The sequence below is a fragment of the Cryptotermes secundus genome, unplaced genomic scaffold, assembly GCF_002891405.2.
Source record: "Cryptotermes secundus unplaced genomic scaffold, Csec_1.0 scaffold1647, whole genome shotgun sequence".
NCBI classification, from domain to species: Eukaryota; Metazoa; Arthropoda; class Insecta; order Blattodea; family Kalotermitidae; genus Cryptotermes; species Cryptotermes secundus.
In genome coordinates, this window is record NW_019726261.1 from 194,683 (window position 1) to 219,799 (window position 25,117).

The 25,117-nt window shown below is 41.2% G+C and overlaps 3 protein-coding genes across 3 annotated transcripts in view; 2 read left to right on the forward strand and 1 right to left on the reverse strand.

Annotated features, from left to right (window-relative positions):
- The first annotated feature begins 2,250 nt into the window (after nt 1-2,250).
- LOC111864154 lies at nt 2,251-2,832 on the forward strand. The gene has a single exon (XM_023851207.1). It carries the CDS (start codon nt 2,251-2,253, stop codon nt 2,830-2,832), a length of 582 nt encoding a protein of 193 aa, XP_023706975.1.
- Nucleotides 2,833-7,739: 4,907 nt separating this feature from the next.
- On the reverse strand, nt 7,740-9,707 carry LOC111864160. The gene is made up of 3 exons (XM_023851217.2): nt 9,439-9,707; nt 8,229-8,373; nt 7,740-8,024 (listed from the first exon to the last, which is right to left on the reverse strand). Exons 1-3 carry the CDS (start codon nt 9,527-9,529, stop codon nt 7,940-7,942), a joined length of 321 nt encoding a protein of 106 aa, XP_023706985.1. The 5' UTR covers nt 9,530-9,707; the 3' UTR covers nt 7,740-7,939.
- A 97-nt stretch (nt 9,708-9,804) lies between these two features.
- The window catches only part of LOC111864153 (eukaryotic translation initiation factor 4E-binding protein Mextli), a 79,869-nt gene continuing 64,556 nt past the window's right edge, over nt 9,805-25,117 (forward strand). The window contains exons 1-4 of the mRNA XM_023851206.2: nt 9,805-10,005; nt 17,008-17,141; nt 23,736-23,876; nt 23,977-24,140. Of these exons, the coding sequence (XP_023706974.1) occupies nt 17,021-17,141; nt 23,736-23,876; nt 23,977-24,140 (426 nt within the window). The 5' untranslated portion in view covers nt 9,805-10,005; nt 17,008-17,020. The remainder of the gene's footprint in view (nt 10,006-17,007; nt 17,142-23,735; nt 23,877-23,976; nt 24,141-25,117) is intronic.

Here is a 25,117-nt window from a genome sequence, read left to right on the forward strand (position 1 = left end):
TGGCGTTTCATAGTGGCCGACGTCACGCATCCCATCATCGGTGTGGACTTCCTCTCCCATTTTGGCCTGTTGGTGGACTGCCGAAACGAGCGTCTCATGGACAGGGTCACGACGTTATCCGTACAGGCTCAAGCCACCAGCATGCAGATCTCAAGCGTCAAGACCAACACTGGTGGCACACCGATCGAGAGCCTCATCTCCGAATTCCCGGACCTCATTCGCCCAGCCAGAGTCCAGCGCAAAGTCCGCCACAGCACCGTGCATCATATACGGACGATACCAGGCCCGCCAGTGACCTGCCGACCCCGGCGGCTAGCACCAGACCGACTAGCCATCGCCAAGTCAGAGTTCGACGTTATGCTGCGAGATGGCACAGCTCGCCGCTCTGAAAGCTCCTGGTCTTCGGCACTGCACGTCGTTCCCAAAAAGGACAACGGTTGGCGTCCTTGCGGCGACTATAGAGCGCTCAACGCCCGGACAATCCCTGACCGCTACCCAGTCCCACACATCCACGACTATTCACACCAACTCCATGGCTGTACCATTTTCTCCAAAATTGACTTGGTACGAGCCTATAACTAAATTCCCGTCAATCCCGGCGACATCCAGAAGACGGCCATTACCACTCCTTTCGGCCTGTTCGAGTTTCCCTTCATGTCCTTCAGCCTGCGCAGTGCCGCCCAAACCTTCCAACGGTTTATGTACAACATTCTGCGGGGACTCGACTTCTGCTTCGCGTACCTGGACGATATCCTCGTATTCTCCCGATCACCAGAGGAGCACGAGATTCACCTGCGGGAACTCTTCCAGCAACTCCAGAAACACGGGATCATAATCAACCCGGCGAAATGCGTCTTCCAAGCACCCGAGGTCACCTTCCTCGGCTACAAGGTGTCCGCCGAGGGGTCCCAACCTCTGGCAGAGCGAGTAACTTATCTGCAGGACTGCCAACCACCAAAGACCGCCATCCAGCTCCGTCGTTTCCTGGGCATGGTTAACTTCTACCAGCGATTTCTACCCCACGCGGCTACCACCCAAGCACTACTGCACGACGTCTCTATAGCCCTAGAGTCAAGGGCTCCCACCCCATCTCCTGGGCACCGGAGCTCCTGAAGGCGTTTGAAGAGTGCAAGGCGAGCCTGTCACACGCCACTCTGCTCGCGCACCCTGACCCATCCGCTCCACTCGCACTCGTCACGGATGCCTCCACGTCCGCCATGGGTGCCGTGCTGCAGCAACAAGTCAACAACGTCTGGCAGCCCCTCGCTTTTTTCTCAAAGAAACTTAACCCTGCCCAGCAAAAATACAGCGCCTACGACCGCGAGCTGCTGGCCATCTACGAGGCTGTCAAACATTTCCGGCATATGCTGGAAGCCCGACACTTCACCATCTTCACTGACCACAAGCCCATCACATACGCCTTCCAGCAGAAGCGGGATAAATGCTCACCCCGTCAGTTCAACCATCTAGACTTCGTCTCCCAGTTCACAACCGACATCCGGCACATTTCTGGACAAGACAACGTTGTCGCCGACGCCCTCTCCCGCGTCGAGTCCATCACCGCGCCACCACCATACGACGTATTCACCGCATCACAGGACAGCAACGACGAACTTCGAGCACTCCTGGGGTCAACCAACGCCCTGTGGCTCGAGAAACTAACAATCCCCAGTACGGCACTCTCTGCCTACTGGGAGATCTCGGCCGTACGTTCCAGCGCCTCTATGACTCCAAGTATTCCGGTCCGTCCACGATCTGTCACACCCAGGCACCAGAGCAACAGCAAAGCTGGTCGCACAGCGATTCGTGTGGCCAGGCATACAGAAGGATTGTCGCACCTGGGCACGAGCTTGCCAGTCCTGCCAACGCTCCAAAGTCTCCCGCCACACAGTCACTCCACTGGGCGACTTTACACTGCCGACAGCCCGCTTTCTGCACGTCCATATCGACCTTGTGAGACCCCTTCCGACGTCAGCGGGCTACACATACTGCCTCACTGCAGTCGACCGTTTCACCCGCTGGCCAGAAGTCGTCCCCATTCCGGACATTACAGCCGACACAGTGGCAAGCGCCCTACTGACTGGCTGGATATCACGCTTCAGTTGCCCCGACCAGGGACGCCAGTTCGAATCACAACTCTTCACATCCCTGGCCAGGCTGTGCGGCATCCAGCTTTCACGTACAATCTCCCACCACCCAGCAGCTAACGGACTCGTGGAACGCTTCCACCGGACGCTGAAGGCAGCCATCATGTGCCACGCGGACCAACGGTGGACTGAGGCGCTTCCCCTGGTTCTCCTCAGAATCCGCACTGCTTTCAAGGAGGACCTACAAGCATCGGTAGCTGAGTTCGTGTACGGTGAGACACTCAGAGTGCCCGGCAAGCTGCTAACACCGACCACCGAACCAGCGGACCCAGCGCAGTTAATCACCGAACTACGGCAGCATATGGCTCAACTCAGACCGATTCCGGCATCACGGCACACCTGCCCGGCTACGTTCGTGCACAGAGACCTCGGTAATTGCACTCACGTCTTCCTCCGGCAGGACGCAGCCCGTAGGGCATTGGAGCCCCCCTACCGCGGCCCTTACCAGGTCCTAACGTGGAGAGACAAGACGATGCAAATTCTTGTGCGCGACAGGCCCGTCACTGTGTCAACTTATCGGGTCAAGCCTGCCTACATGCTGAACGAGTCCAGCCACGGAACCCACACGACTTTCAACCCGACAACCGCAGCAGCACCGGCCTCACCTGCCACACCTCCACAACTCGCCGCAAAATCTACAAGCTGCGGACGTCAAATCCGCCTCCCTGCTCGCTTCAACAGCTGAGCAGACATCTCCGCGCGGGGGGGGGGTTGATGTGGGAGCATCCCCACAGCGTCTAGCAGACAACCTTCGCCCCTTGCAGAAAGTGCCAAACAGGCAGCTGTGACCAAAGGGACACGGAATTTATACCATTTCCAACTGCTACGACTTATATAGCAGCTACATACATTTATAAACTTCACCGTGGCCCCGCCTTTCGTGCACGGCCCAATGGATGCGCGCCGTGACAACTGCAACTTTAGCTCCGCCTCCCGACCGGCAGTATTTAAGACCGGGAGCCAACAGTGCAATCAGTTCAACTCGAAACGGCAACGCAGTCAGAGGCATCAACTCCACTTCTGCTACCGGGCAACTGACATAGTTGCCGCGAGCCTTCAGCGAACGCATCTCCCGCAACCCAGCAACCGGCCGAGCCAGTCGATCCTACCGGCACGCTCAGCACTACATCACCGCCCAGACAGGCCAGCCAACGCTTGAATATTATACGTGTATTCTGTATATTGACTTTAAACGATTCAATATATACAATTGTACAGTTTCGTGTGGTTTGTCTATTGGAGTATTGACGACAATCCCACAATACCATGGCACCATTCACCTTCAGCAAGGATTCAATCAGTTTTATTTCTAAACTATGCAATGTTCACATTTACATAAAAGATGGAATCTTAGGTTATGTAATAAGCTTACCTTTAATCATCAGAGGTACATTTAAGGTGTTTCAATTGATACCACTGCCAGTAGGTATAGAGAAAAATAGGTTTGTTTACCTTGAAACAGGTAATGAACTATTGTATGTTGATCAAATAAGACAATTTTATTTTGCCACAAGCCGAGAGGAATTAAGATGCTGTAAATCAGCAGAACCAAATGCATACATATGTAAGCAAAGTCAACCCTTATTGAACAGTCACATGCAGGAATCATGTGAAATAAAACTGTCGCAACCACGGCTAAATATTCCAAAAATTTGTGATACAAGGGTAGTACAAATCATACATACGGTTTGGACCCAGTTAGAGAAAAACAATGAATGGATTTATTTCATACCATCTAGTGATGACATTACGATTGTATGTCCAGAAAAGGAACCTGTAAACATAGTGCTTACACTGGTAAGTTGAGTATTCAACCGGGATGTAAGGGATATGGTAAAACAGCCCTGTTGACTACCCAAAACACTATTCAAGTAAATACCTCGAAACACAGAGGAGCTTTGTTATCCAAAGTGGAATCTCAATTTGAATGTTGTGAACAGTTCGGTACATCAAATAACATGAGTCATATTGAATTAGATATGAAGTTGAAACATGTGGTAACGCACATGGAAGACCTTAAATTTGCTAGTTATAAGATCTCCAAGTTGGAGAACCTTGCAAAAGAAAAAGAATGGAAATGGAAACATATCCAGTACCACAAAACTTATTCAGTGCTAATGTACATTGTGATCACTGTAGTAATATTGTACGGTTTATATAGACTTGTGAAATTTGTTGTAACCCGTTGGAAGAGAAGCAAAATACTAAGGGCAATAGCCGCAAAAACGGAATGTTTAACCCTTCCTGCGGAAGCCAGTGGAACTGGAAATGTTATCAATATCAATATTAAAACCAGTAATGAGAGTTTGTCACGAAGTTCGGAAGCGATACCATTGAGGGACATTGATGAAGAATCAAGGAGGGAGAGCAATCCAGACCTCCGGAGATCCAAACGGGGGAAAACAAATAAATCGTACTTTTAAAGGCACAATTAAGGTGTTAATTGAGCCTCATTTTAAGGGGGGAGGTGTTGTATAAGGTATGGTGATGCTTACTATAAACTGTTGTATATGTTAATAACGATGTGGTATATGGGGATAAATAGTATGTAATGAATTGTTTTATACAGTAATTGATATAATATGTTACAGTCAACTCTCGATTATCCTGGGGCGGATTAACCGGTTTGCGGCTTAACCGGGGCTTTTTTTTTTTAAGTTTATATGTTGTTTAATATTCATTCACTTTTGTTTCACATGGTGAGTTTAACACTATTTTCGCACTAGTGTGAACCGAGCTCTGCATTATTTCGTCCCGTTATGCGAACACAATGTTCTAGGGTGGGGGTGAAAGAATGCAAGAATTTTTGGAAAGTTTCAAGGACAAATACACCGCCCCAGGTTATTTAACGGTACCATCTCAGTGTGAGAGTGCATTGTGAAAGTAAGTATCAGTTTCTTAATATAGATCTTCAAGTGCGTTAGCAAAATGTCGGGGTTTAAAAGGAAGCGTGTTGTGTTAAGTATTCAACAGAAACTTGAAATTATCAATCAGCTGGAAAAAGGAGCTGTAGTTAAACAATTAGCAATGCAATACGGTATTGGAGAACAAACTGTTCGTGATTTGAAAAAACAAAAGAATGAGTTAATTTCCTTTGCTTCGTCTTCTAATTCAAGCGGAATGAAGAAGAGAAAAACCATGAAGAAATCAACATACGATGATCTCGACAAAGCGATGCTGACCTGGTTTAATCAACTAAGGGCACAGGGAACAACAATAACAGGACCAGTTTGTGCTAAACAAGCTAAATATTTTTTCGAAGCACTTGAACTAGAAGGGAGTTTTGACGCTTCTTCCGGTTGGCTAACACGTTTCAAGCAGCGTCATGGAATACGAGAAATCAGTATTCAAGGTGAGAAATTGTCAGGGGACTTGTCAGCATCAGATCAATTTTGCACCAATTTTGATAGTTTTGTGAAAAGTGAAAATCTGCTGCCAGAACAAATCTATAATGCCGATGAAACGGGTCTTTATTGGAAATGCTTGCCAACCAGAACATTGGCATTTCAAAATGAAAGACAGGCTCCAGGTCACAAATCCAGTAAGGAGAGATTGACAGTCTTGTGCTGTTCTAATGCATCAGGAACACACAAACTAATACCAGTAGTTATCGGCAAAGCGAAAAGACCACGCTCTTTTAAAGGAACAGTAGCTTCAAGTCTGCCTATCCATTATTTTAACCAGAAAGTAGCTTGGATGAATAGAGCGATATTTAAAGAATGGTTTGATTTTAAATTCGTGCCTCAAGTTCGTGACCATCTAAAATCCCAAGGCCTACCTGAGAAAGCTGTGCTCCTCATTGACAATGCGCCCTCACATCCTAACGAAAGTCTCCTGAGGTCAGATGATGGAAATATTTTTGTGAAATATTTTCCCGCTAATGTTACCGCACTTATCCAACCAATGGATCAAGGAGTTATCTCAAGTATGAAGAGAATCTACAGATCAAATTTGCTACAAAAGTACATCGATGAAGGCAATGATCTGACGTGTTTCTGGAAGTCCTTTTCAGTATTAGATGCCATATACGAGATTTCAACAGCGTGGGATACAGTAAAGCCATCTGTATTGAAAAATTCATGGAAGAAACTGATGCCTTTCATCACTAATGAAGATGACGAAATCCATGGATTCACTGGATTCAGTGAAAATGAGATAGCCATAAAATTGACAAAAGTGGCTAACCAAGTTCATGGTGGTGAAGAAGTCAACGAGGAAAATATAAGAGAGTGGTTTAACTGTGACTCGTGTGAACCGGGCTTCGAAATGTTAAGCAGTGACGAAATCGTAACTTCAATGGGGGTGCAGCCAGAAGAGCGGGAAGAAAGTGAGAATGAGGAAGAGGTGGACAGTGTTGCCAGTAAGAAAGTATCACATGGTGCTGCGCTTAATCATTTGGAATCCTTACTAGACTATCTTGAGAGTGAAGAGGACAGTTTATTAAGTGACAAGCTAATATTACGTAGGCTTCGTACGGATATCCGTAAAAAGGAAAATGCCGCGAAAAAGCAAAAGACAGTATTAAATTATTTTAAGTGTTAAGTGTGACCGTAAAAAGTGCTGGATGTTGTTGAACAGTGATTGAAATAACTAATTCATACTGAGTGTAATGTAAAGAAAGTATTAAATAGGCCATGAGATGACATAGAAATGAGGATGAATAAATTTAAATACAGGTAGGTCTATAGTATTATGAAGGTATTAAAAGGTAAAAGGTAAAGTTGTTCCTCTGCTCAACGAATTAAGCCCTACGCCATTAAGGCGTGTGGGGGAGTGGATGTATAGATCCAAATTTTCTTGACCTCGGCACTAGTTGGAGGTGAGTGGTCAGCTTCACGCCCCGGCCGCTTTACCCCCGGGGAAAGAGCCCCCGGTACCCATTGGATAGGAGGTTGGATGGACCCCAGAGCCGGTCTGGACGATTTGGAGAAGTTAAAATTCTTGACCCTACCGGGACTCGAACTCCGACCCTTCACAGTCGTCCAGCCCGTATAATAAAATTTGGCTTAACCGGGTTTTCGATTAACCGTGACTTCCATCCCCACCATTAGCCCGGATAATCGAGAGTTGACTGTATATGGTATATTGTAATATGGGGAAAAGACTGTACCTTATGGATACATAGTATGATGAACAATTGTACCAACAGGAAGTATCAAGAGATTAACTTCAGGAAGGATCAAAAGATTAGAGCTTTGTCATTCACCTGTGCTGTCACAAGAAAGATGCTTGTTCTTTTACTAAGAACAAGACAGCTGTGGACCCTCCAAAAACTCACGAGGGTGATGCAATGAATGACGCTAGTCGGATTACTCCAGAAGGGTAACACCCTAACTGGACCAGATATATATATACCACACGGGGCATAAGCAAAGACACTTTTTTGATATCGACGCTGCCTGAGAGCAGGATCTGTCTGATACCAGGAGTCAGCTGCTGCCCTTGCTCAGGCAGACCACTGATTTTGTTACAAACAGGGTTTTCTCTATAACTGTGTACATTATCAATAAATGTATTAGTTAATTTCAAGTTGCAGTACTCTCACACCCCACACTGACTCCCAAGGGAACCGCTCGCCCTGCCAACCTGCAATCTGTCCCATCACCGGGATACAACATGCAACTGAGCTATTTGTTTAAGCAACTGCAATCGTTCCTCATACTGCGATGACCTTTTCCTCTTTTTCTGGTGGCTGTGTGTTGTCCAAATTTTGTCTCCTTTCATTACGAATGTTCTCCGTCTCACCTTCCTCCAAGAGTTCCTCATGTTGGGTGATGTCGCTTTCTTCGTTGTTAACCTGTGTATCCTCCTCCGTAGCCAGTCTTGTTGGTATTTATGTCCTTACTATTCTCATCTCCAACAACATTGGTAACAGTGCTGAAATTTAAAATAACATATTATAATACCATTAGTAAGATACTTACAAACAGTGACCCAATATGCACCTGTTCAACGGGAAAGGTATCTTTTTTCCAACTTTCCAAAACAAATGTTACAAGGGGAAAAAAATTAATTTTACTCGGCTACAAAGGAGACGGGTTATATATTTAACGGTCCATGTATGTATGTTCCTTCTGCTACCTTCTTTTTGATGAACTGAAGCCATCTAAGAATGACAGAACAGACCTCTTCTTTGCTGCCTCACCACTGGAACCAGTGTCAGGTTTTCCTCGCCATCTAATATAATAATCCCTTATGAAGGCCCACTTCTTGCTGCAGTTAACATCTGCAATAAATAATTTTGTAAATTAAAACATTTCTTATAACTTCTTTTTTTTCTTTCAGGTACTTGGCCACAGGAGAGTCATTCAGATCACTTTCTTTCAAATTTCGAAAATGCCATTCTTGGATAAGTGTCATAATAAAACAAGTTGCTGACAGCATCACAAAAACTATGTTCAAGTTAATAATGTCATCACCAACAGAGGAACAACTACGAAGAATTGCTAATACATATTTGTCAACATGGAATTTTCCGAACTGTGTGGGAGTGATAGACGGGAAACATATAAGGATAAGAGCTCCCAAAAACAGTGGATTGACATTCTTTAACTACAAGGAGTTTTATTCAATTGTTATACTAGCAGTTGTTGATGCGGAATGCATATTTGTTGCAATAGACGTCAGTTCTTATGGCAGAGAAGGAGACCCAGGTATCTACTTAAAAAGCAAAGTAGGACAAAACATCTGGAACAATACACTTAATATACCCATACCAAAAGCATTGCCTGGAACAGATAATGTTGTACCACATGTGATTGCTGGAGACGAAGCTTTTGCTTTACACGAAAATTTGATAAAACCCTATCCAAGAAAGTAAACTTTGAGTGATCCATCAGAAGCTGTATATAACTATCGTGTATCTCGAGCTACAAGAACGACTGAAAATGCTTTCGGAATTTTATGTGCTTATTTTCGAATATTTTTCCAGGCGATCGCTGCTGTCCCAGAAACTACCGACAAGTTGATTACATGTGCCTGTATTTTACATAATATGTTACGGGAAGCAAAAGTACTCTCTCCAAATCAAGTGCATTTTGATGATGCACTTCCATTGCCTACAGAAAATATATTCCCTCTAGCAGCAAATAACATCCGTTCACGAAAGTCGTCCACGCAAATCCGAGAAATATTCAAAACCTATTTCACTGATCCAGGTGCCGTTGAGTGGCAGAATAATTATGCAAAACATTACTAAGAAACCTAATTTTTATCCATTGTAAACAAGGTAGTTATTTTAGAAACATGTAGACTAAAATGTTTCAACATAAAATATATTTATATATCATACCTGTTTTATTAAGTGTACCGCCGATTTCACACCACAGATTTTGCTTCAGCTGGGCTTGTCTGTAGTTTTTGTTCTTCACATTATGCAACATTTACTCCAGCACATCATGTTTTGAGTCACTGTAAACAAAAAGCTCACCGAAAATGCCTCAGTACCTCAGTACCGTACATAAATGTTGCGAACTCTTTGTCGCCGAACTCACCGCCGCTTACCGCCGTCACATAAATGGCGGCACCGCTATTTTACGTGGCAATGGTGGTCAACGCTTTCTAGTTCTTCTAGTTAACCATGTTCCTTTGTTTCTTTGGCAACGTTTTAGTGACGTCATTCACCGTCATATAACGGCCGCTTGCTACCCGAGGAAACCAAAGCGTAGCAATAAGAGTTTTTTGGTTTCTGTTGGTTAGCTTGTCTCAGCTCATCAGAACGATCAGAACCACTGAAATTGCTGTATCCGTTGCTTCTGCTATTGTGTGGCTGATGATGTGCAGGTTTATTATTATGCATGTAGATAGGCAAACAATATAAAGAACCGATCAAGAACGAACAAGAAGAAATCAAGAAAAGGTAGTGAACGAAACATTTTAGGTGTGTGTTACTAATACCTCAAAGTCTGTGCCTTGCATGAAGTTTGGCCAACGTTCGTATTGTACCATAGCATCATTTATTATATTGGGGTTTCTGTTTGGGAAGCTGAGAACTAATAACGGTATTTAAATGTCAATAACGAAAGTATCAACATTTTTAAAACGCATTTGGGCCCATATTGATGTTATAGGTATATATAATCTCTTATGCTTCGCTGCCAAGGTGTACACAGTCTTACTGCGTTGCCGGAATTGTATCTAAAACGTTAGATTTTGGTATTGAAATTTTGCCAGCGGGTAGTGTTCTAGGACTGGAGTTCCACAGAATTGAAAATATAAATACTTATTGCTTCTTTAATTACGTATCACAATTTGCTCTTGGGCATGCATTTCCCTTTATGCAGTAAAATTATGTGACAAAGCCACAGTATGCATATCGCAGAAAGTGCAATTTTCAACCCAACGTCCGATTTCAGTGAAAGCTGGTGAGCGTATAGACTCCAGAGAATATAGTATTGCAAAATTTGTGCACCATGTGTCATGCAGTTTTTGTGGGGCAGTGGTGTGAAAACAACAATAAATGTTTAATTCTTATTTGATGTGCTGTCTCCACTACAGATTATCGTAACTTTTGTTCTGTGTAACTTGCAGAGCTCACATGGAACTTGTTTACAAGTTAATGAAGTGTCCTTTTCAAAATCTGTCATACTTATTTTAAAAGAAACATAAATGAATATCATATAGCTGATTTTCAATTAAATCTAACCCAGGAAACATGGGAGATGGTTTTCGATGAAAATGATGTTAATAATGCTTTTAACATTTTTTAAAATATATTCTTAAGAAACTATTATTCTAGTTTTCCCCTGATACAAACAAAAAACAAATTAATCTAAACTCTTGGATCACACCATGAAGAATAATTTCTTGTAAACATAAAAGATTTATATATACAATTACAGAATAAGAATAATACCATCGCTATAGCCCATTACAAAAAGTATTTTAAGTTATTGAAGGCAGTTATAAAAAAAGCAAAACGAATGGAATATGACAAATTAATTCTAAATTCCCATAATAAAATCAAAACTACATGGAATATTATTAATACAGAATCTGGAAGAAATAAAAATAGAAATGATATACAAGTTTTAAACGTAGAAGGTAAGAAAATCAATGATCAACAATCTTTTGCTGAAACTTTTAACGAGTGTTCATTCATTCATTTATAAAATCCTTACATGGTTGAATAACCAATAGATATAGAAATTGTCTAGAAATATAAACTCATTTTGCTTAAAAATCAAGCATTTGTCAAAATAACAAGTTTATAGTATACAAGATTGAAGTCACATCTAAAAATTTATCTTGAAAATAATAAGTAAGATATAAGTAAGTATTTCGTCACTATCGCTGGAAAAATTAGAAGAGAAATTAGAAATACTTGTAGGCACATTAATAATAATAATGTGGACAATCATATTCATTTCTTAATTTCATGCATCCTTCTGTGCTACAATATACAACTCTTTAATGAACTGTCACAACACAGCAAATAGTAAAACATCAAAGTCAGCGTTCAGCTGTGGCTTTGCTACATGTTTCGGCCACTATTGGCCATCATCAGGCAAATAGATATCAACAAAAATCTACCATTTAACTGCAATCATAAAATGGATATAACACTATTAATCGTAGAAATTTAAAAATGCTTATGTAAAAAATACAAAAGTTCAGATTATATAAAAATTAAAAATTGAAAGTATTATAGCAAGATAAAATATTAATGATGTTTTCAAAAACATTGAATAAGTCGTTGGATATACTTTGTGCGTGTTTCCATAGACAATAGGGAAATTCGATATTACTTTATATAGAAGATTGTAAGAGAGGCTCATGGTGTAGCAGTTAATGAATTGTGTAATGCTGCCTCGTCATTAAGAAGAATTGTCTGTATTGCATGGGAAGCAAACAATTGGACCATGATATGAAAGTGGTGATGTCATCAGCAATAAAGGTGGTGTTTCTCCTACAATACAGATGTTACTAACATGAGCAGACATGATTTTAATATTGTCATTCATACTGTAAGCATGATATAGTTAGTTTCTGTTGTGCTTTATCTTTTCAGTGAACTGTGTTTTGGCAGATGTTAACACACATTATATGTTCACCCATTGCTAGGCAGCATGTTGGTAAACAAATTCCTGTGAAAAGAGATTCTTGGTAAACAATCTGTTGCTAGGTTACACAGCAATAGATGAAGCTGTGTTTTCTATGTGGTCTGCGCCAAGCAACAGTAGAATAATGGGGTTATGCAGTCTGTTTCTACGCTATGGCTGGGTAAACACATTTCTGCATGTCGGACCATGATATGAAAGTGGTGATGTCATCAGCAATAAAGGTGTTGTTTTCCATGGGGTCTATGCAGAGTGCTTATAAGAAAAGTGAATGCAATGACAGAATTAGTTCAAAGGGCAGTTATGAGTCAGTCGTAAGCTGGAGGAGTGAATCTAGAAGAATTTTTAGTTCCAAGGTTCCAGAGTGATTGAAGATGAAATAGCAAGAAGACTTCATAGTGATTTGAAATGCTAATTTCTGTGTTGAGATTTGTTGCTAGCAGATGACTAGCGGAAACTGAGTATTCTAGTGCATGTGGAACGGTTAACTGGAAAGTGTGTAAATCAGTGATAGTGCTATATTTAAGTGTGATTAAGAGAAATTGTAATCAAGGTGCTAATAAATCCAATCATCCAAACTAGAACCCGTTATTTTCATCACAAGTACCACCCAGCACTTGACATTTTGGTGTCAGAAGTAGCTGCTTCGGATCGATCGAATTATTGGATTGAAGGGTAGATTGCATAATTACAGCATTGTCATATGAAAATGGAAATGCAAAATATGAAAGAATGACTCTTGGCCAACCAAGAACAAATGATGGGCAATAGAAAAGCCAACAAATAAATGATGACCGACAGAAAAGCCAACTGAGAGAATGTGTGGCAAATGATGACCAGGATGGAAGCCACCCAAAACAAGTTAGACACTGACGAGGCAAAGATGGACACTGCAATTAAAGCCATCAAAGGAAGAATGAAAGCAATTGTAGACTAGTTTTTTTTTTTTTTTTGCTAGTGGGGTGGGACTTAAGTGCCTTGTACTGCGGCCACTTCTGGCCTATTGTACCAGCCCTGGATGGTAGGCGAGGGTGATTGTGGAGCAATTGATGGAATGGAGATTGGCAGGGGAAACCGAAGTACTCGGAGAAATCCTGACCCCAGCGCCACTTTGTTCACCACAAATCCAACTTGACCAGACCCAGGATCAAACCCGGGCCACCACAGTGGGAAGCCAGCAACTAACTGCTTGAGCTATGGCGCGGTCCTTCCAGGCAAGTGTGAAGCCCATTAAGAAAAGACAGAGACCGGTGTGAAACCATGGGAAACTGAAAACAAGACTGATTTGGAAGAAACGAAGGCCATGAATTTGAATGTCAGTCCACGGAAGATGGAGTCTGGAACAGAACATCAGAAGGTCCTGAAGGAAGAAGATGGGGCAAAACCTGCAGGAACAATAAGGAAGCAGCACAAGAGTCGACGTCTAGCTGCAGGGTGACATGGAGAGCCAAAGGTACTGACCTGAGGATTTTGTGGATCCTCGAGGAAGTTGGTTGCCACCTGAGGGAGGTGTCCCATCATGCAATAGTGGCACGGCACAAAGGAAATGTCTTCAGGGAAATTCGGACCTGGAGAAATTGGAGATCCTGGAGTAAATTGGCCACCACCAGAATGAGGATGACCCACAGTGCAAAAGTAGCATGAGACTGGGAACACAGGCTTCAGAGACAAGGAGGAGATGATATTGCACCGAGAAACCCGAAGGAATGGACATCCAGGATGAAATGCTGGATGGGCCAAGAATGCAAAATTGGAATAAAGGACCCATGCACAAGACAGCAGCTGCATCTCGAGATCGAGGGGACATCTGAGGAGTCTGACAGGAAGGCTTTCGGATTGGAGTTGGTGAAGAGAGCAACCAGGATGTTCAGTGGGTTGTGGAAGGTGAGAGACTGGGTAGTGTTGAAGGATCGGCACCCTCCTGAGTGAGAAGACAAGTGTTGGACATTGTGGAGGGGTTGACACCCTCTGAAATGGAAGAAGAACCAACTAACATTTCTAGCAGTGTTAGTGTAAGAGGAGCCGGAAATGTGTGAGCACTGGCCACTTGGGATAATTTTGCCCTGCCGTTTGGAAAAAAAAAAATTGGATGATGGTGAGAACCTGGACTAACTGGAACCTTATAAGAGAACCACTCTGGATCAGCTGGCCTCAAGGAGGGAGCAGTGGTAGGAGTTATAGAGCAGCGACCGCAGTGAGAGAAATAAAAAGAACAACTTGCAGGAAGACAATGAAAGCACAACCCCCCAGAAAGGAAGGAAAGGTGGTACACTGTTAGGCTATTCGGGACAAACAGCCTTAAGGAGAGAGCAATGTTACATTTAAACCCATTGCTAGGCAACATGGTGGTAAACAAGTTCCTATGAAGACAGATTCTTGGTAGACAGTCCATTGCTAGGTTATGCAACGATAGATGAGGCTGTGTTTTCTATGCGGTTTGCACCAAGCAACAGTAGAATAACGGGGTTATGCAATCTGTGTCTAAGCAGTGGCTGGGTAAACAGATTTCTGTATTTCAGACCATGCAATGAAAGTTGTGATGTCGTCAACAATAGAGACGGTGTTTTCTGTGGGGTCTGTGCAGAGTGCTTATAGGAGAAGTGAATGCAGTGACTGAATCAGAGGTATGGTCGAAAACATCCACCGTGACCCTGCGAGTTGTAGGAGGCGACGAAAAGGGAGTCTCAAATCTGAGACAGTAAAATATGGTCATGAGTCCCAAGGGACTCAGACCCAAGAAAGACTGAGCTGGCAAAGGCCAGCAGCATATACAAAAGACAGACCCATCCTCTCATCAGAGAGGACAGCCCACAACAACAAGACCGTAACTGTGAAACGGTAATAAATATCTGGTCATATGAGCCCCATCTGGTGCTCGACACCAAGACTTACTGACTGACAGACTGACTGACCGTCAGTCGCAGTGTGACTTTGAATTTTGACTGAATCACTTCAAAGGGCAGTTACGAGTCAGTCGTAAGAAAGAGGAGTAAGTCCAGAAGAATTTTTAGTTCCAAGGTTCCAGAGTGATTGAAGATGAAATAAGCAAGATGACTTCATAGTGATTTTAAGTGCTAATTTCTGTGTTGAGATTTGTTGCTAGGAGATGACTAGTGGAAACAGATTCCTAGTGCATGTGGAATGGTGAACTAGAAAGAGTGTAAATCAGTGATAGTGCTGTATTTAAGTGTGATTAAGAGAACTCGTAACCAAAGTGCTAATAAATCCAATCATACAAACCAGAACCCGTAATTTTCGTCATGCATACCACCCTACATGTGACAATATGTTCAGCTCTTTCATTAAATCTTCTGACAAGGGAATGCTCATTGTGTTTTGGTGTTGAGGTTATGCATGGGGTGGTGATGGATCATGGAGGACACTGATCATCACTTCCATTGGGTTTTAACTTACTGTTGTAATGCATCTTAACCACCAAACATTGTCATACATTCATGTTGCAAAACCTTTCATGTCATCAAGTGTTAGTTTTGCTGCAGCTTAGTTACACATCATTCGTTAGACTGCTAAGGTGGGAAGTTTATTCACAAATAATGTACATTTTCTTGAGAGAAAACATGAAGCTCAGATCTGTGTATGGAGTTAACTCTTAAATATTTCAAAATAAGATTTTCCTTTTTTATGAATTCTGCTTCAGTAGTAACTAAAAGTTATGTTTAATATGGTGGTTTGTGCCCCGTTTAACATTTGTCCTGGAGTAATGATTTGATCAGTGTAGTGTCACTTCAGGTTCACCTTTGCTGCCAATCTCTGTATGGTTCCCCTGAGGCATCATATGCCCTCTTGCCACATGAAGTGACAAAGAAATGCCATTCAACTGGAACCCCAAAATTATATTCATGTTATGTGACTGGAACCCCAAAATTATATTCATGTTATGTGATCTTTGTTAAATTTTTCCTGTTCTTACATTGCGTTGTTGACCCATATGAGAATTAAACTGTCTTTTTCAGACACACAAGTTTGTTCTGAAGAAAATTAATTGTTTGTGAAAGAAATGAACAACATTAGAGCCATGTGTAAAAGTATCAGAAATTATTAAGCTGCTGTGTGACACTTCATCTACAGATAATTTTCAGAAATAAATATCATGGGCTGAAGTGATGCTTGGTTCTTGGTCATTATTCCAATTAAATACCTATGCCTTACCTTGTAATATGAAAGCATAGTTTTCACCAAAATCATACAGCACAATGATTACACCCATTTGTAAGTCAGATTTTAATTCATTCAAATACATTGCATGCTGAACAGCAGCAAAGGAATTTGGCATCCAATTTGAGCATAATGTTGTTTAAAAATGGAATATCTGTCATTTTGGAGAAACCCATTCTTTCCATCTGCATGATAGATAGAATCTATAGGCTCCTTTGAAACACTGGAAGCTTCTGGTTTGCAACACCGTGTATGTTTCAGAATAGTGAAAACCAGAAGGTCACTGCTTATATCACCACGAAGGCCTAAAGTTATACAGAATAAAATGGAATGTATGTAAAGTGACAGAAGGGTTGCAGTCATGTAATAAGATGACATGTTACTAGGCTGTGTAAATACTGGTATGTAACCTTTCCTTGAAAGATTTAAAGAAGAAATGTTATTTTTCGTCACATACCGTATGAGAAGAAACGTTTTCCATAATGCCAATAAATGTCCAAAGATCCAACTCCAGTAATGGAAAGTATGTGGAAGAAACTGGAAAGTGACTTCACAGGGAACACAGTTTCACACAATTTTTTGGATAAACGATAAAGATATAACTTCCATAATAATTCTTAATATAGTTACAGAGTCACAATGTCCGCACCAAGCTTGGCACGGATAACGAGAAATGTTAAGAAGTTGGAGAAACCCCGTCCCCTAAAGATTTCAGGAAACCATAATCGCCTTTCTACCATTGATGGCAGATTAAATTCAGGTGAGTGGGGAAAAACTTTCATCTCTTAGACAAAGTGTATTAAACAATACTATTAATATAAAGTAAATGATATAGCATGCAACATTTATCATATAAAAGATAGGGTGGTTTAGAACAGGCTTTTTGTCATATGCAGTCCTCTTGATGCTTTTTGATGGCACTTGAGCAGGTGATCATACCAAGAGGCTTTGTGCATCAAGTATATGTTGTACAAATTTAGAGTTTGATATGTTTCATTCTTACTGCCTGGATATTCTCAAACTTATGCTTGTGTGTCCTATGTATTTCAGTTGACAGTCACTGCATTTTATTTGGTAGATTCCGTTTATATTAAGGATATCAGTATTGAGGATTTTTGTTTTCAGATGATGTCCTGTTGTGTTTGTTGTTTTGAGAGTACTAAATGGTTTCAATATCACCTTTTCTCAGTTGATATCTTAAAGACCTTAACATACAACTTCAAGGAAAAAGCAAACAAGTTATCTCTTTATGTGTCAGTATGAAACACCTTTCAGACAAAACCTCACTTCTGGGAAATTCAGATTACCAGTAATTTGTTGCATTTGTGTGAGTGAAGTCTAAAGTTCAGTGACCTTGAACAGAATATGTATAAGAAGTGAATTTGATGTTGGGTTTCAAGAATTTAAACCGTGAAGCACGATCTGTCATGTTCATCACATCATTAATATTTTATGTCAAAAGGCAGGTGAAAGATTAGGAATGGAATGCACTGAAATGCAATAGGACACGATTTTAGAGCATAAGTTTAGTGAGGTTGGCATGCCCAATTTTTATTCTGATGTGGATTCATTCCTAGAACTTATTCAGTTCACATGGTGAAAATTTGTGATGTTTGGTGTACTTATGTGTATGAACTGTTTGTATCATGGAAAGAAATATGACTCCTGACAGATCAAAATTAACAGACACCCTTGTCCTCATTGATGACAGTAGTGTCAGCACACATACTGAGACCAAGCATCATGAATCTGAATACGTGTGGCAGAATAAATGAGGTAATTAAAAATGTTGTTGGTCTTTATGTTTTTGCATGTTAAGCTAGAAGTGATGCAGAAAGTTTTATTTATTTACTTGTTCTTCCCTTAGTAGATAATTCCTTCAGCATCTCAGATTATGTAGCTTCAAATGATAGGGTAATTAACAGATAAAGAATGGGAAATGTTGTGAAGGGAAACAGTTGTTTTCTTATATAAGGTACTGTCTTGGCATTTGCCTGGAAGGACTTAAGAAAATTATGAGAACTCTTTAATTGGGTTAGTCAGTCACTGGGCCAGGATGTAGACTGATACCTTTGCATTGTGAAATAGATGTAATGAGCACTCAGGTGTGTCATTCATTGTAAGAAATGGTAAAAGTGTTATAGTATATAAACATACAAAGGGGCCACAATTTAATTCTCGGAATTTCCCTCTGAAAGTAAAATTTGCTTTCCTGTTCATTACTGGCCACCATCACCTTCAAAACACTCTCCTTGAGAAGCTGTGCACTTTCTGAGATGGTGCCACTGCCAGAAACTGTCTTGAACATCATTTTCTGGAATACCTCACAGTAACATCACATTGCATTTGATGCCTGGAATATCAGCAAATCTTTGTCCCCTCAGGACATTTTTTAATTTTAGAAAGAGCCAAAAATCGAAGTGGCTAAGTCAGGTGAATAAGGTGGATGGCCAATTTTTGTAGTGGATTTTTTAGCCAGGAACTCACGAACTCTAAATGCATCATGCACAAGGGTGTTGTCATGGCAGAGAATCCACTTCTTAGGCCAGAATTCGGGCCTTTTTCTCTGAATAGATTCCTATAACTTTGTCAGCACTTCGAAATCACACTGTTGATTCACCACGTGTCCTTGTGTAATGAATTCATAGTTAACTATCCCCTTGTGATAGCAGCCTCCGTAGTCTAGGGGTAATGTTCCCACCTCATGACTCAAGGTACGCGGGTTCAAAAACCCGGCGGAGGTTGTGGAATTTTTAAGGGCGGAAAAATTCAGGGAACAAGTCCTCCGGGAGGGACTTTAAGCCGTGTGTCCCGTGTCATAGATTTACGGCACGTAAAAGAACCTCATGTCTCTAAGAGACCGCTGAGCTAAATTAGGCCCAACATTTCCCGCCCAAAGTAGTTTCCAATGCCTCCGGTAGATGGGGAAGTATAAGGTACCACTGCCAGAAGAGGGATGACCTCTCTGACAGAAAGGGACTAAAGTATTAGATACCACTGCCAAGTAGAGGGTAGAAACCTTGCTGGCAGAAAGGGACTAGGAACCCCTGCCAGAGGAGGGATGACCTCGCTGACAGAAAAGGGCTAATAGTGAGCACCAGTACTGGTAGGGGATGGAGACTGTAGAAATTAGAAGGGGGACGTACAATATACTATCAAAAAGTCGCGGTTCAGGGGGAAACCCACCCCATCAATACTGAATCACTGAATCCCCTTGTGATCGAAGAAACACACAAGCATGGTCTTGAACCATGAGAGAGACATGCATGCTTTTTCGGCCGAGTTGAATTCTGTGTTTTCTACTGCTTGCTCTGGTGTTTTGTTTCTGGGTCATATTGAAAACACCACGTTTCATGACCGGTAATGACCCTATTGAACATTCCTGCACTGTGTAAAAGATCAGATGTAATGTGAAGTCGATGTTGTTTCTTGTCATCTGTGAAGATTCGAGACACCATCTTTGCAGAAATTTTTCTCATTCCCAAATCATCTGTAATAATCTGTTGCACTGTTTCTCTTTTCATATTCAATCCTTCTGCTATTAGTCTCACACCTAATCTTCAATCTGAGTGCCCCAACGTTCGTACTCTGTCCACATTTGCATCTGTCCTCTGTGTTTTTGGCTGCCTACTTCTTGAGTCATCTTGCACATCTTCTCGCCCCTCTGTGAGATGCCTATGCCATTCAGAAACACTTGATTTCTTCATAGCGTGTTCACCATAAGCCACTGTTAATAGGCCAGATGTTTCATTGGCACTTTTACCAATGTTCACATGGAACTTGATGTTTGTCCCCCACTCCAGATTCTCATCACTTATTTTTCTGCCAAAAGTATATCTCTGGCACGTTCTACTTCCCCTGCTGCATGGGAACGAATGACTTACTTGATATGAGCTTGGAAAATACACAAACATCCTTGAGTACATGAGTTGCAACACCCCCATGACATGCTGCCACCATTCTGGGAATTTTCACACCTTATATGCTTTATCCCGCTCTAAGAAACCAAAATTAACGGCCGTCGGAATATGTTGCGCTGACCATGCGACACCTTCTATCTGCAAAAAGTTGGCACTAACTTCGCCAACAAGTGGTGGTCGGTATAGTTCTCTTGCGGACTAAAGGCCACGGAGTGTCTTTATATGCTTTATCAACTTCTGCTCCAATACTTACTCCTTGGTTCCATGGTCTCCAAGAATATTGACCTCCTTTGTAACAGATACCCAGTCTTCACTATTTAAACAGTTTTATTGGTCACCCTTGTTTGATCCTTAATCACATGTCCCAACCACTCCAACAATTTCCTTTTAATATTAGCAGATCAGGAATTTTGTATAATTCTTGGTTAGGTCTGATTATCTGAACCCTTTGCTCAGTTACAGCTTCAGTCTTGTTTCTCAGAATTTTCCTCTCCCACACATATAACAGAACTTATCCTTTTCAGTCATGGACTTTATTTGTGCTGGTATTCTACACGTTTTAGAGTCTTATCTTTGGTAGAGGTAAAGATTCCAGTCTATGAGCAGAAAAATGTACACACAGATCTGCCGAGAGATTGGACTCAGAATTCTCGAATAAGAGCCCAGTGTTGTATGTTGAGACCACCAGGTATCAAATTCGCTTAGATGTTTCATTGTTAATGCCCCATGTTTCACATCTGTGACTCTTTGAGAATTCAAATTGTCCAGTAAGCTTGAATCTCTGGCCAGTAATTTCATTTATGGCCAGGAAACGTCTTCGCTGAAAATAATTATGGAAATTCAGATTGTGTTTCACTGATGTGTATTGTTTGTAATTATTCATTTTTCTTGCAGTATGCAACTGTGTTATACAGGCTCTTTTTAACTAAACGAACTGTTCTGAGCAGAATTCAAAAAGCCATCTTTCTTGTCACATAGACTTCCAAGTCTACCAATCTTTTGAACTCATTTACCACATAAGTGAGGTAAATGTATAATGCAACTGCAAAAAAATATGATTGAATCTTAGTCAAGTCAGGATTTTCTTAATTGCTTGTAATTTAGACTGTATCAGGAATTGTTAATACTGTTGTTGTTGTTATCATCATCATATGACAGGCACCAGGTCTCCATGGCACTTACAGTTTATGTGATGACACAAAGAATTTTCTCACTGTTATATAACTGCCAGGGACCAGGATATGTCAGTTGGTACAGCAGATGCTGGATGCCCGGGGTTTGATTCTCGGCAGGAACAGGAGTGTTTTCTGTGCCTCATTGTGTACAGGCTTGTTCTGGGGCTCACCTAGATAGCTATACAGTGGATACCAAAGCCTCTTTCCCATGGGGTATGAAGCTGGTCCCTCCCTCTGTTTAGTTCCTGAGGTCAAGAATGGTTGAACTGTATCTCCACTCCCCCATACATTTTCATGGAGTGGTGCTTAATTAATTAAGCACAGGGACAGCTTTATTTACTTTTATATTGCTACCAACACATTCCCTGTCAGAGGTGAAGGACAGTGTATTTTTTTCTCCTTTTCCTTTATTCCTTTCATGTCTCCTATGTTGCTTTACCATTTCTTTTATTTGCCAATTCTGTCATCATTTCTCTCCTCCATCTTTCCCTCTCCTTCCTCACCCCAGTTCTTCATTTCCTCTATCCATTTATCTCCATTTCACTGTATTTCCTGCCCATTCTATTTGTCCAGTATTGTCATTCCTGTCCATATCCTACAAATGGTGTGTTCAGGTTTCCCTGAGTATGAAAGGAATTGCCTGTTTCGCTTTAAAAAAAACAAAATATTATGCCCAAGATATTTTGTCTCTTCTCTGGCTTCCAGATTTGGAAGTGGCTTCAAGATTTATCAGAAACTTTTACAGGCTTATCATTATCATGATCATCATTTTATTTTCATTTTGTGAGGAACTTATTATTGAAGTATAGATTTTGTGTATGTTAAACTTTCCAGACAAATCTTAACTTTTGCATCATTGCCATGTTTGTCGGCATTTCATTTATAATTAGTATGTAAGTTTATAACCTATCTCCCTATAAAATTTTTCTTCCAAAGCTTTTATATTTATATTAGTTATTGCTATCAGATTGAAAGCTAAAGATTCTCACTTGACTGTGTTGAGGTTTTACATTCTACAACTAATTATCTTAACAAAAGATGTATAACTTTCAAAGATCAGGAACCATACATCATTTCAGGACCCAAGAATAAGTGCTGCTTCCACTAAGTTTGTGTACCTGCTGTGCTGAATATTGATTGTAAGATATTGAAAGGTATAAGGTTAGAGTGGCCAGTCACGGTAGCCGAGCGGTCTAAGGCGTGCATTGTCTTCGCTCGCTTGGAAGCCGGGATCGTGGGTTCGAATCTCACTCAGGGCATAGATGTTTGTGTGCGTTTTTCTGTGTTTGTCTACAGGTAGAGGTCTTGTGATGAGCTAATCACTCGCCCAAGGAGTCCTACCGCATGTGTAAGATCTAGTAAACCAAAGTGAAACAGAGAGTTTCATGGAGGTAGGCCTAGGCCCAAATTGGGGCTGTAGCGCCACAGAAAAAAATAAGGTTAGAGTGGCCTCCAGTGACATAACATTCATGCTGAAAATCATGAGGATTATTCAGTTGGTTCAGAAGAAATTGGGGGGGCAGTGTAGACACTATTGAATACATAAATCTGTTTTATTTTCTTAAGTTAAGTAAAGTAGGGTAAGAATATAAACAAAAAGACTGAAATTATGTAGCTGAAAATGAGGCCATAATGTGAGTTTAAAGAAAGAACTTTTTCTTCTAACTTTAGTTTATTGAATTGTATTTTGTCAGAAACTTAATACATTCCCTGCCGAGTGATGTTTTGAGGTACAGAGGTACAGATCTGTGAACCAGCCATTTTTGCGTAAATGCTACCTGCATCATCCATAATGATTCTTAAGTCTGGGCTGCATAGAAGGAGGATGATTCCAGTAATTACAAGGACCAGGGTTAAAATGTGTTAAAATGTTTTTTTTTTCCATGTCACCTTACGTTTGAGTACTGAACCTTTTTTTTAAGGGAGTTCTTTTCATATAAATGCATTCTACATAAACTGACCAAGGACGTATGATGTGTCGTCATCATGAATTTGTGATGTGTGACATGTTTTATATCCAGTCCTACCGAGAGATGATTGGATCCATGAAGTGAAAATAAATGTAAATGTAATGTTAATAAATTAACAGTACTCACAACGTAAATTGTTTATATGTTTACCTTCCCACATTTGGATTTTTTCCTTGATATTGTTGAGTAATGATAGAAATATTCACTGAAACTTGTAAAAAGTGGACATGGCTTCTAGATCTGGTATTTATTATACAGATATTGGTGTAAATATGTGGCTTTCTTACAGTGGAGGACATTATGGCCCTAGCTGATACTGTCTCAATGCATTTGGCAAATGCAAATTTTGATCAGCTGTTGCGAGTAAACATTATATCAATTTGTAATAACTTGAAACTGTTTGGACAGCAGCTGGAAACAGTTTATAAAGGTATGGTTAATATTCTTAGTAAGTTAAATGATTCACACTCTGAGTAAGATGTTGCTGCTAGCTGCAGTAAAATGAGTGTATATTTTTCCTTTGACATCAGATCAACTGGATAGGATATTTGTGGCATTTCGTAATGGGTGCAGAGATGAGCGACTGGATTACTTGTCTAGAATCCATTTATTGGAGGCCATTGAACTTCGAGCTTCCAATTGGCAAGGGTGTGACAACCTCACTGCATACTACAAGGCAAAGAATACAGTGGAGGTAAATTTCTAATTATCATAATCAGCTGTGCATGATAAAGACTCAGTTTTAATTGTCTGCTCTTAAACTCAGTAGGTGTAGTTGGTCTTCCCACCTTTCCTCTGGACATTCAGGATTTGCAAAGGTTCAACTACTGCAAAGAGTTCTTTCTTCTGGAATATAACTTTGTGTTGTCCATTGAAGGTCAACCAAGGTTCTGGAAGAACATGTTGCCTCAGTTTGCAGAGTTGAAAAGTTACTGGCTCCATCACACTGGTTTCTTGCTTGTCTTACTTTTCAGCCCTGAAGATAGAGGTGACATGTTCCTTTGAAACTGCAGTTGACATTCAACAGACTACATGGAGCTATGTATGACTACTGCTGAAAGAAGACCCCAAATCCTACATTAAGATATTGTATATGTGCATTTGTGTTTTGTTCAACAAATTTGCAAATATAACTTTTAGCTTAAATCATATTTTGAAAAATGATCTAGTAGATCATCATGCTATATGTGTGTATGCACACACACACAACTTTTAAACAGAAAGTTTTATGTGAACCATGTACCACTGAAGGCTATTCCAGCTTTGTATGATTTAATTTTCTTCACTTAATAATATCATCTGGTAATGCACAATAGATCGCTGATGGCTGCAGTGCAAGGACTGGTCATGGCCTACCCCTTATTCGTTCATAATGATCTTGGTAGGCATATACGTAGGTCATACGTAAAGTCATGAGCAACTTCTTTTTGCATGCAACCTGGGAACAGCAGACAAAAGAGAGTACGGTGGTAGGTGGAACCAGCTGTTGTGTTAACCTTGAGTTTCTTGCGACGTCAGTAGCTTGCATCATGTGACCAGTATCACTCCTAACAGAATGGCCGAGAACCATATGTCGTTTCGCCAGCGTGCTGTCATCGAATTTCTTGTGAAAGAGGAAATCCCTGCTGCAGAAATTCACCAGAGACTTCAGCGTTCTTATGGAAGTGTGCA